Raw genomic sequence first — 12125 nt, forward strand, 5'->3', positions numbered from 1 at the left:
CCATTAGTATGCACATATTTCACCCTGCGGGTAGCATCCATGTGCCTGGGATTGTGTTTCTCTACCACTGGGGGCAGTGTCATACACCTTCCATTAGTATGCACATATTTCACCCTGCGGGTAGCATCCATGTGCCCGGGATTGTGTTTCTCTACCACCGGGGGCAGTGTCATACAGTTCCCATTACTCTGCACATATTTCACCTTGCTGGCAGTGCCCATGTGCCCGGGATTGTGTTTCTCTACCACTGGGGGCAGTGTCATACAGTTCCCATTACTCTGCACATATTTCACCTTGCTGGCAGTGCCCATGTGCCCGGTATTGTGTTTCTCTACCACTGGGGGGCAGTGTTATACAGTTCCAATTACGCTGCCCATATGTGACCTTGCTGGCAGTGCCCGTGTGCCTGGGATTGTGTTTCTCTACCACTGGGGGGAAAATATCATACAATTCCCATTAGTATGCACATATTTCACCTTGCTGGCAGCGCCCATGTGCCCGGGATTGTGTTTCTCTACCACTAGTGGGCAGTGACATACAGTTCCCATTAGTATGCACATATTTCACCTTGCTGGCAACTTCCATGTGCCCGGGATTGTGTTTATCTACCACTGGGGTACAGGAAAGATATATATCTTTGTACCGTGTTAGCCAGTAGATGGAAAAATCTATCTACCACTGGGGGCAGTGTCATACACCTCCCATTAGTATGCACATATTTCACCCTGCGGGTAGCATCCATGTGCCCGGGATTGTGTTTCTCTACCACCGGGGGCAGTGTCATACAGTTCCCATTACTCTGCACATATTTCACCTTGCTGGCAGCGCCCATGTGCCCGGGATTGTGTTTCTCTACCACTGGGGGCAGTGTCATACAGTTCCCATTACTCTGCACATATTTCACCTTGCTGGCAGTGCCCATGTGCCCGGTATTGTGTTTCTCTACCACTGGGGGGCAGTGTTATACAGTTCCAATTACGCTGCCCATATGTGACCTTGCTGGCAGTGCCCGTGTGCCTGGGATTGTGTTTCTCTACCACTGGGGGGAAAATATCATACAATTCCCATTACTCTGTACATATTTCACCTTGCTGGCAGCGCCCATGTGCCCGGGATTGTGTTTCTCTACCACTAGTGGGCAGTGACATACAGTTCCCATTAGTATGCACATATTTCACCCTGCGGGTAGCATCCATGTGCCTGGGATTGTGTTTCTGGGGGCAGTATCATGCAGTCTCCATTACGCTGCCTGTATTTGATCTTGCTTGCTGCACCCGTGTGCTCGGGTAACATAAAGTATTCTTGTGGTTTATATAAAATCATCATTACATTATTATTTATGATCTTTTATCACTTAATTAGAGGATTTTCTTTCTGGCTGTGTGATTTCTACCAGACAGACCCATGGTGGGGGTTGCTATAACACTTTTTGTGTTCCACTGTCACATTGTAGGTTTTTGTTTATTCCCCATGTATTGGAAATACGTCTTGTATTATACTCCGGTCACATCTGAAGCTGCACTCAGTTTCTGGTGTCCTCTATGTCCCCAGTTAACCCATGGTGACACCATTTTGATTACAGCTCCGCATGTGAGTGGAGGATCATCATTTGGACAGTATTTTCTCATCATTTTATCACCGCACTCCGATACCTAAACGTCGTGATCATTACACTTCCTCTCTGGCTCGAGGCCATGGCTCAATAATGGGATTTTGTGAAATGCTGGCAGTGCCAGCGCGTCTAAGCTCATTTGCTTCTTTTGGGGTATTTGCCAGTGACTTATAAAGCGCAGAACTTCCTATAATGAAGGTGCCAACGTGCGGATTACTCATCTAAGTCACATTACACTAATTCCCAGATGTCTGCGCCCACAATAGGAGATTAGAGCGAGGAGAATTGGCTGTAGGACAGCGCCGTCACCCCTTGGGTGCCACAAATGTTGACTGTTCTGCTTTTTTACAGGGGCTGGAGGCTCAGCTACTGGGCAGCGTGGTGAGGAAGGAGCGACCCGAGCTGGAGGAGCAGAAACAGTCCCTGGTCTTAAACATCGCGGCTGGGAAACGGAAACTTCAGGAGCTGGAAGACGAGATTCTCAGGTCCGGCGGCACATACTTATACCCCCCATGCTTTATTCATTACGCAGGCATATATATGTATGGTCCATGACAAAAAAATAAGTAAGTGAACCTCCTCTGCCGGAACTCACCGCCACTCTCCCCAGGACGACCGCACAGTATGTGATCATATGCCCTCAACTGAGAGCAACCCCCATGACACCCCTGATTCTGCCGATTCCCCCACCGCCCCTCATCTTAAGCATTATTTTATGGCCTTATACACTTTCAGGCTCCTGAATGAAGCGACAGGCTCCCTCCTGGATGACGTGCAGCTAGTCAACACCTTACAGTCATCAAAGGTGACAGCGACTGAAGTGAGCGAGCAGCTGGAGAGCAGCGAGGAGACCGAGGAGAAGATAGACCTGGCCAGAGAGGTAAGAGACATCTCTACACACCTGGTGCCATGTGGGCGACACTGCCTGTGGAGTGCATAGTCCTCCTCACGTCATTATGTGGGCTGGCAGATATCGTCTTGTCTCCCTCCTAGGCGTACCGACCCTGTGCCCAGCGAGCTTCACTCCTCTTTTTCGTCTTGAATGACCTTGGACGTATTGACCCCATGTATCAGTTCTCCTTGGATTCCTACATCGACCTCTTCCATTTGAGTATTGACAAGAGCAAGCGCAGCGCCAACCTGGAGGAGCGGATCACCAACCTCAATGAATATCACACGTACGCCGTCTACAGGTAACGCGGTGCGAGGGGGTTATTCTGTAAAGATGGAGGCTGGGCACCATTAGTGCGTCCATGGTAGATGTAGTTCCTGAGTACTAAAGTTCCATATTGCATGCTGCGCAGACACTGAACAAGTAGGCGCAGTCCGAGTCCTGCTGTTTGGGAGCAGATGGGAAACTTGCAGCATTCCTTGGCAGCTTTGGCTGTGACTGGAGACGTGAAGTTACCAAGTGACTCAGCATTACACATAGGTTTTGCTTCCTCACCTGTTCACCGTTTTCTCTGCACCCCTTTTTTACGGTCGTCCTCCCGTCCTGCTCCCCCGCAGGTACACCTGTCGTGCCCTCTTTGAAAGGCATAAGCTGCTTTTCAGTTTCCAAATGTGCGCCAAGATCCTAGAAGTCGCTGGAAAGCTCAACATGGACGAATATAATTTCTTCCTACGTGGCGGATTGGTGAGTGACACCGTGATTTATACCTCACCTATGTGATTGTAGGACCTATAGACCGCTCAGGAATGGAGAGGTGGCGTTGTATGCGCAGATCTCACTGTTTATTTCTGGAAATTGCCGAGACCATTTATACTTACAGGTTCTGGACCGAGAAGAGCAGATGGACAATCCTTGCCCGGGGTGGCTTTCTGATGCCAACTGGGACAACATAACCGAGCTGGACAAGCTGGCAAACTTCCATGGCATCATGAACTCTTTTGAGCAGTATCCACGAGACTGGCACCAGTGGTTCACCAGCCCAGAGCCTGAGAGCGCCTGTCTGCCAGGTCCTGAAGTATACATGTATATCCTGAGACTAGACCGGCCACAGGCCTATATATTGTCCACGATAACCTTACTTGTGCTCTCACAGGAGAATGGGAGAATGCCTGCAGCGAGGTGCAGAGGATGCTGATTGTCCGTTCCCTGCGGCAAGATCGAGTGGCGTTCTGCGTGACGTCCTTCATCATCAACAATCTAGGGTCAAAATTCACCGAGCCCCCGGTGCTGGATATGCGGGCGGTGAGTGAGATAGAGTATATAGCATACAGGAGTGAGTGACAAGTTCTTGTTCTCTGCTCTGGTATATAATCTGCACATAGCGGTTTCCTCTCTCCTACCCAACAAGTGCCCACCTGTGATATCTTCTCTGCTCGCTTCTGTTCCACAGGTGGTTGAGGACTCTCTTCCTCGCTCTCCCCTGGTGTTTGTCCTTTCCCCAGGAGTGGATCCTACTGGCGCTCTCCTTCAGCTGGCAGAGCAGTGTGGGATGTCCCAGCATTTTCAGGTGCTTTCTTTAGGACAAGGCCAGGCTCCGATTGCCACCCGCATGATCAAGGAAGGAGTCAAAGATGGTAAAAGTCACAGTCATTCATGTCACACGTCTGTTCAATCCTCACCTGGGAGGCCATAATACAGGGTTCTATAACTTTGTGGCTACAGTGACCCAGATTTGTCATCTTGAACTTACGTGGCAGCGTTGCTTCTGTCCTGGGGACCCAATGTAGGTTTTAGTAAAAGTTTGACTCCCAACTTACTATTTCTCAGGGCATTGGGTGTTCTTAGCCAATTGTCACCTGTCGCTCTCATGGATGCCACAACTGGATAAGTTGGTGGAGCAGCTGCAGGTGGAGGACCCGCACCCCAACTTCAGACTCTGGCTGAGCTCAAGCCCCCATCCAGACTTTCCCATCTCCATTCTCCAAGCAAGCATTAAGATGACCACTGAGCCCCCCAAGGTTAGATGTGATCGGGTTGCAGGGGAAATCGTGAGGCGATCGATGTACAGCATCTTTTATAATACCTACATACGTTGCTGCCCTTAGGGTCTGCGTGCCAACATGAAGCGCCTGTACCAGCTGATCACCGAACCTCAGTTCTCCCGCTGCACCAAGACATCCAGCTACCGGCGCCTGCTCTTCTCGCTCTGCTTCTTCCACAGCATCCTCCTGGAGCGCAGAAAATTTCTCCAGCTTGGCTGGAATATTGTGTATGGCTTCAACGACTCAGACTTCGAGGTGAGATAATTTTTTGGAAGCTGAAGACAATTTACTCCACTGGATTAGATACAGTGACCCAAAGTGGAGCTCCATAGTCATGTCACCCAAGGTGGAGCTGTACTTCAGAGGAATGCAGGCATCCATTTGGGGTAGTGCCTTTACAGATGGACTTTCTTTCTGCCAAAGGTATCGGAGAACCTGCTCAGTTTATATCTCGATGAATATGAAGAGACACCATGGGAGGCCCTGAAGTATCTGATTGCCGGGGTCAATTATGGAGGTCACGTGACTGACGACTGGGACCGGCGACTACTAGGAACCTACATTAATGATTATTTCAGTGAATCTGCTCTTGTCACCTCATTCTACAGGTAACAAAAGCGCTAAAATCGAATACTCAGGTGTATTTTTCATATATTTGTTGCTTTATATCTTCGCTATATATTATCTTTTAAGACTCTCTACGCTGGACAATTATTACATCCCTCGAGACGGACCGCTGGCATCCTACAAGGAGTTCATTGGCTTGTTACCTGCTGTGGATCATCCTGAGGCTTTTGGGCAACACCCAAATGCCGATATCGCCAGTCAGATCACTGAGGCTCGGACGCTGTTTGATACTCTGCTCTCATTGCAACCCCAGATCACCCAAAGCTCGGCTGGAGGACAAACCCATGAAGACAAGGTACTGTTCTTCCCAGAAATCCTAGGAAAGAGTCCTCCTGGGTCCAATCCTATGCATCTCCCTGAACTTCATCCTCGTTCTTTCAGGTCTTGGAGTTATTGAATGATGTCAGGCAGAAGATCCCTCAAGAAATTGATTATGAGGGAACAAGGAAGATGTTGAGTGACGATCCGAACCCTCTGAATGTTGTCTTGTTACAGGAGATCCAGAGATACAACGCTCTGCTGAACACAATCAGGTCAGTCTTGTGTAACTTTCTAGTACCAGAAAGTGGTCTTCACACTGATCACCTGGTGAGAGGGTATGGATGTGGCTGCAGGAGGATGCCCAGGTTGCTGGCTGCCTATTAGTTACCAATTAGTTGCGGTAGAACTGAAGCGGCAGGAATAGGGTCAGCGCCATCACCTGGTGATCAATCATAATGTGTCGGTACAGAAAAAAAAGTATGAACGTTGGAGTGAAAGCTAGGAGCAAGTCAACCCAAAAGGGCACGGCAGGTGTGTAGTCAGGATCTGATACATTGTAGGATTATACCGTAATTACCAAGTGGCAAACAGCAGCAGACACCCCCTCCAAATAGTCTACCGGGGCCTAAAAGTCCTCTCCAAGCCTCTACAACCCAACCCCTAAATGCAGAGTCAGAAGAAGAGCCGTGGGATCAGAGATGGAGGGCATCACTAGGGTGCCAAGTTCTCACAGTCATCAGGAGTCTCTGCTACAAGTGGGGGTGCACCACAGGAACCAGGACAGGTAAGTAACAAGCTTGGCACAAATGCTAAGAAAGTTACTAGTAAAAATACAGGCAACCGGGAAATGACTCCGCAGTGTTTCATATATCTGTTTTTATGGTGTGGAGCCCGATGCTGGTTCACAAACATGAGTGACCTGTCCGAGTCCAGTCTGCAGGGGCTGCTGCATGGACGGTCCATGCCCCCCAAATCTGGATGTGAAATGCAAGCGAGGACACACAGATAAGCACTGATCTCTCCATCCGACCCAGATCTTCCAGCCTGCAACAATGGAGCATGCAGATATAGTGAGGAATACTTACCCAATTCTCAGAACCAACAGTACAGATTTCTCAGCCGGCCTCATCTGGACTCAGCGCAGGCAGGGACAATGGCATCACTTCATCTTATTGGCAAGTGGTGGCTTCCCTCCATTTCCGGGGTCAAATTGTGGAGCACGGAGCTGATAGCTTTACCATTGTATTCAGCTAAGTTTGCGTCATATCTACTATGGCTACTAGAGCCACAGTTACACCACAACCATGACAGATTCCTTAGCTCTATCAGATTAGGAAATTCATCAAATCGTTTCCAAATTTTTAGGTTTTCTCTACTCGATCTGGAGCGTGGTATTCAAGGCTTGGTGGTAATGTCTACTGAGCTGGAGGAGATCTTCAACTGCATCCATGACGCACGTGTACCCCCACTGTGGGAGAAGGTGGGGTGATCAGCATACACAATGTGATGGCATGGGGAGATGATGATGTGAGGCTAGGATGAGGAGAATGATGCTGATGTGAGAATAGGATGAGGACAATGGTGATGTGAGGGTAGGATGAGGAGAATGATGACGTGAGGGTAGGATGAGGAGAATGATGACGTGAGGGTAGGATGAGGAGAATGGTGATGTGAGGGTACGATGAGGAGAATGATGCTGATGTGAGGGTAGGATGAGGAGAATGGTGATGTGAGGGTACGATGAGGAGAATGATGCTGATGTGAGAATAGGATGAGGACAATGGTGATGTGAGGGTAGGATGAGGAGAATGGTGATGTGAAGGTAGGATGAGGAGAATGATGATGTGAGGGTAGGATGAGGAGAATGGTGATGTGAGGGTAGGATGAGGAGAATGGTGATGTGAGGGTAGGATGAGGAGAATGATGCTGATGTGAGAGTAGGATGAAGAGAATGATGATGTGAGTAGGATGAGGAGAATGATGCTGATGTGAGGCTAGGATGAGGAGAATGATGATTATCTGAGGGTAGGTTGAAGAGAATGATAATCTGAGGGTAGGATGAAGAGAATGATGATGTGAGTAGGATGAGGAGAATGATGATGTGAGGGTAGGATGAAGAGAATGATGCTGATGTGAGAGTAGGATGAGGAGAATGATGCTGATGTGAGGGTAGGATGAGGACAATGATGATTATCTGGGGGTAGGACGGAGAGAATGATAATCTGAGGGTAGGATGAGGAGAATGATGCTGATGTGAGAGTAGGATGAGGAGAATGATGATGTGAGGGTAGGATGAGGAGAATGATGATGTGAGAGTAGGATGAGGAGAATGATGCTGATGTGAGGGTAGGATGAGGACAATGATGATTATCTGAGGGTAGGATGAGGAGAATGATGATGTGAGGGAAGGATGAGAATGATGATGATGTGAGGGTAGGATGAGGAGAATGATGATGTGAGGGTAGGATGAGGAGAATGGTGATGTGAGGGTAGGATGAGGAGAATGGTGATGTGAGGGTAGGATGAGAAGAATGATGATGATGTGAGGGTAGGATGAGAAGAATGATGATGATGTGAGGGTAGGATGAGAAGAATGATGATGTGAGGGTAGGATGAGGAGAATGGTGATGTGAGGGTAGGATGAGGAGAATGATGCTGATGTGAGGGTAGGGTGAGGAGAATGATGATGTGAGGGTAGGATGAGAATGATGATGATGTGAGGGTAGGATGAGGAGAATGATGATGTGGGGGTAGGATGAGAATGATGATGATGTGAGGTTAGGATAAGAATGATGCTCATGTGAGGGTAGAATGAGGAGAATGATGATGTGAAGGTAGGATGAGGAGAATGATGCTGATGTGAGGGTAGGATGAGGAGAATGGTGATGTGAGGGTAGGATGAGGAGAATGATGATGTGAGGGTAGGATTTGAATGATGCTGATGTGAGGGTAGGATGAGGAGAATGATGCTGATGTGAGGGTAGGATGAGGAGAATGGTGATGTGAGGGTAGGATGAGGAGAATGATGATGTGAGGGTAGGATGAGAATGATGATGATGTGAGGGTAGGATGAGGAGAATGATGATGTGAGGGTAGGATGAGAATGATGATGATGTGAGGGTAGGATTTGAATGATGCTGATGTGAGGGTAGGATGAGGCGAATGATGCTCATGTGAGGGTAGGATGAGGAGAATGGTGATGTGAGGGTAGGATGAGGAGAATGATGATGTGAGGGTAGGATGACGAGAATGATGTTGATGTGATGGTAGGATGAGGAGAATGGTGATGTGAGGGTAGGATGAGAATGATGATGATGTGAGAGTAGGATGAGGAGAATGATGATGTGAGAGTAGGATGAGAATGATGATGATGTGAGGGTAGGATGAGGAGAATGATGATGTGAGGGTAGGATGAGAATGATGCTCATGTGAGGGTAGGATGAGGAGAATGATGATGTGAGGGTAGGATGAGGAGAATGGTGATGTGAAGGTAGGATGAGGAGAATGATGCTGATGTGAGGGTAGGATGAAGAGAATGGTGATTATCTGAGGGTTGGATGAGGAGAATGATGTTGATGTGAGGGTAGGATGAGGAGAATGATGATGTGAGAGTAGGATGAGAAGAATGATGATATGAGGGTAGGATGAGGAGAATGATGATGTGAGGGTAGGATGAGGAGAATGATGATGTGAGGGTAGGATGAAGAGAATGGTGATTATCTGAGGGTAGGATGAGGAGAATGATGATGTGAGGGTAGGATGAGGAGAATGATGATGTGAGGGTGGGATGAGGAGTATGATGATGTGAGGGTAGGATGAGGAGAATGATGATGTGAGGGTAGGATGAGGAGAATGATGCTGATGTGAGAGTAGGATGAAGAGGACAAGATTAGGAGATATTGATGATGTGAGAGCAGAATGAGGAGATGCTGATGCTGTGAGGCAGGACAGACTGGGGAGATGATGATGCGAGGACACAATGAGGCTGTATTAATGATGATGCTATTTTATTGATGTCAACATTTCAATTTCTGGTTTTAGGCTTATCCTTCACTCAAACCATTGGCATCCTGGACCCGAGATTTGGCCTTACGTGTGGAGATGTTTGCACGCTGGGCAGAGACAGCTCGTCCACCAGTCATATATTGGCTTTCAGCATTCACATTTCCAACAGGATTCTTGACTGCTGTCCTCCAGAGTGCAGCCCGACAAAATAATGTAAGCATCTGATCTGTTCTATAATAGCGGGCTGGCACTTTAAGATAAATCAAAATCATTCTTGGCACTTTAAGATATACATATCACGGAAATTATAACAAAGCATTGTCTCTTCTGTAGGTGTCGGTTGATTCTCTGTCATGGGAATTTGTCGTCTCGACAGTAGATGATAATAACCTGGTATATCCTCCAAAGGTGAGGGCTAGCCTACACAGACACGTGAGACCGCTGTATATTGATAGAAGTCGTATATGACCCTTATGATACTTGTTTCCACAGGATGGGGTATGGATCCGTGGCTTATACCTGGAAGGTGCAGGATGGGACAAGAAAAACTCCTGTCTAATGGAAGCAGATCCAATGCAACTTGTGTGTCCTCTCCCGACTGTGCACTTCAGACCCACAGAGAGCAAGAAGAAGAGCAGCAAAGGTACGTGACGGACTTTTACTGGAAACTATGATACGTATGGTGAAGTCCTCTCTATATTTATAATGAAGCTAAACATATCTCCACAACCTCTTTTTCCCTTCTCAGGGCTGTATTCCTGCCCCTGTTATTATTACCCGGTCCGGTGTGGGTCCACTGGTCGAGCCTCCTTTGTGATCGGTGTGGATCTTAAAACAGGTTCATCACCTCCAGAGCACTGGATAAAGAGAGGAACCGCTTTACTCATGAGCCTGGACAATTAGGGTTGCAGATCTTCACACCACTGTTCCCTTCACTCTGTCCTGCAGATGGGTCCAGCCATTGTCAGATGTATTTATTCCTGTAAATGTTCTTTGCTGTACATTAAAGTTCATTAACTTTTCCGAGTAGAAGGTTTTTTTCCCTTTGATTTAACTTCAAAGACTGGTGCATAATTTAGAACCAAGCCATAATCTGGACCTTTTGACATTTTATGATTTTTTTTTTTGTATTGCTAGTTAGCATTATTAATGGGGAACCTTACTCTTCCATCAGGGCCAAATGTTTTGAGACTGACAAAATGTTCTCTTTCACAGTCTGCTGCGTCGGTGCTATTAGATCTTTTAGTTGGATGTTTCTATTGAAGTACAATACACATTTCATAAGTTTTTACACTTGTATAGACAAGTACATGAGGTTTCTGTAAAGCCTCAATATTCCCAGCGCTGCCCCTTATTACTCCAGACTTCTGCCCTTCGCCTCGGTAGCTGGATATCGGCATCTGGGCAGATCCTGACTGATGGCTGCCCATTCTCGTCTCAGTTCTCAAAGTTTATCACAATTTCTGGCTTTTTCATTGTTCACCCAATTTTTGAGGATTGACCAAAGGTTCTGAGATTTGGGAAGTTTCATGGTCATGGACCAAAAATTTTCAATGTTTTCTCCACCAAGCAACGCGCAGTATGCTTTGCCCAACTGCGGGCAAAGCCGAAAAGCACTATGTCCCAGAACACAGCGAAATACTTCCGGGACATAGTGCGCCAGCGCATGCGCACTAATGCTTTTCGGCTTTGCCCATAGTTGGGCAAAGCATACTGCGCGTACGCAAGGCAAGATTGCCTTGTGCAGGCGTGTACTACGGAGGACAGAGAATGAACTTCAAGCCAATATTGCGGCCAGCATGCAGCCAGCGGGAAAGGAAAGGGTGAATCAAACACCCGAAAACCACGCCCATATGACCGAAAACCGGTCCTGCCAAATTCAGGTGACAGGTTCCCTTTAAGTAAGGCCGGTTTCACACGTCAGTGGCTCCGGTACGTGAGGTGACAGTTTCCTCACGTACCGGAGACACTGACACACGTAGACCCATAAAAATCAATGCATCTGTGCAGATGTCATTGATTTTTTGCGGACCGTGTCTCCGTGTGCCAAACACGGAGACATGTCAGTGTTCGTGGGAGCGCACGTTTTACACGGACCCAATAGAGTCAATGGGTCCGCGTAAAACACGCACCTCACACGGACATTCTCCGTCTGGGGTCCGTGTGCGTGCAGGAGACAGCGCTACAGTAAGCGCTGTCCCCCCCACATGGTGCTGAAGCCGGTATTCATATCTTCCCTGTAGCAGCGTTTGCTATAGAGAAAATATGAAGAATAGTGTTAAAAATAAAGATTTAGGTGTCCGCCGCCCTCCCACCCCCTGTGCGCCCCCCCGCTGGTCAGAAAATACTTATCCGGGTCCCCCGTCGGCTGTCGCTCCTTCCTGGTCTGGCCGTGCCTCCTACTGTATGCGGTCACGTGGGGCCGATCAATTACAATCATGAATAGTCGGCTCCGCCCCTATGGGAGGTGGAGCCACATATTCATGACTGTAAATGATCGGGCCCACGTGACCGCATGCAGGAGAAGCCGCGGCAAGACCAAGAAGGAGCGACAGCCGACGGGGGACCCGGGTAAGTATTTTCTGACCAGCGGGGGGGTGCACAGGGGGTGGGGGGGCGGCGGACACCTAAATCTTTATTTTTAACACTATTCTTCATATTTTCTCGGCAGCAAACGCTACTGCAG

General features: G+C 48.0%; 1 protein-coding gene across 1 annotated transcript in view; it reads left to right on the forward strand.

The window, feature by feature from the left end:
- The window catches only part of DNAH2 (dynein axonemal heavy chain 2), a 149771-nt gene extending 139309 nt beyond the window's left edge, over positions 1–10462 (forward strand). Inside the window, exons 72-88 of the mRNA XM_077261641.1 lie at positions 1964–2097; positions 2348–2492; positions 2606–2805; positions 3122–3248; positions 3385–3571; positions 3658–3806; positions 3955–4138; positions 4332–4522; positions 4610–4801; positions 4970–5154; positions 5240–5468; positions 5555–5706; positions 6800–6914; positions 9476–9652; positions 9773–9847; positions 9932–10082; positions 10188–10462. Of these exons, the coding sequence (XP_077117756.1) occupies positions 1964–2097; positions 2348–2492; positions 2606–2805; positions 3122–3248; positions 3385–3571; positions 3658–3806; positions 3955–4138; positions 4332–4522; positions 4610–4801; positions 4970–5154; positions 5240–5468; positions 5555–5706; positions 6800–6914; positions 9476–9652; positions 9773–9847; positions 9932–10082; positions 10188–10342 (2748 nt within the window). The 3' untranslated portion in view covers positions 10343–10462. The remainder of the gene's footprint in view (positions 1–1963; positions 2098–2347; positions 2493–2605; positions 2806–3121; positions 3249–3384; positions 3572–3657; positions 3807–3954; positions 4139–4331; positions 4523–4609; positions 4802–4969; positions 5155–5239; positions 5469–5554; positions 5707–6799; positions 6915–9475; positions 9653–9772; positions 9848–9931; positions 10083–10187) is intronic.
- The last annotated feature ends 1663 nt before the right edge of the window (positions 10463–12125 follow it).

This window comes from Ranitomeya variabilis, chromosome 5, assembly GCF_051348905.1.
Source record: "Ranitomeya variabilis isolate aRanVar5 chromosome 5, aRanVar5.hap1, whole genome shotgun sequence".
In the NCBI taxonomy this organism is placed as follows: Eukaryota; Metazoa; Chordata; class Amphibia; order Anura; family Dendrobatidae; genus Ranitomeya; species Ranitomeya variabilis.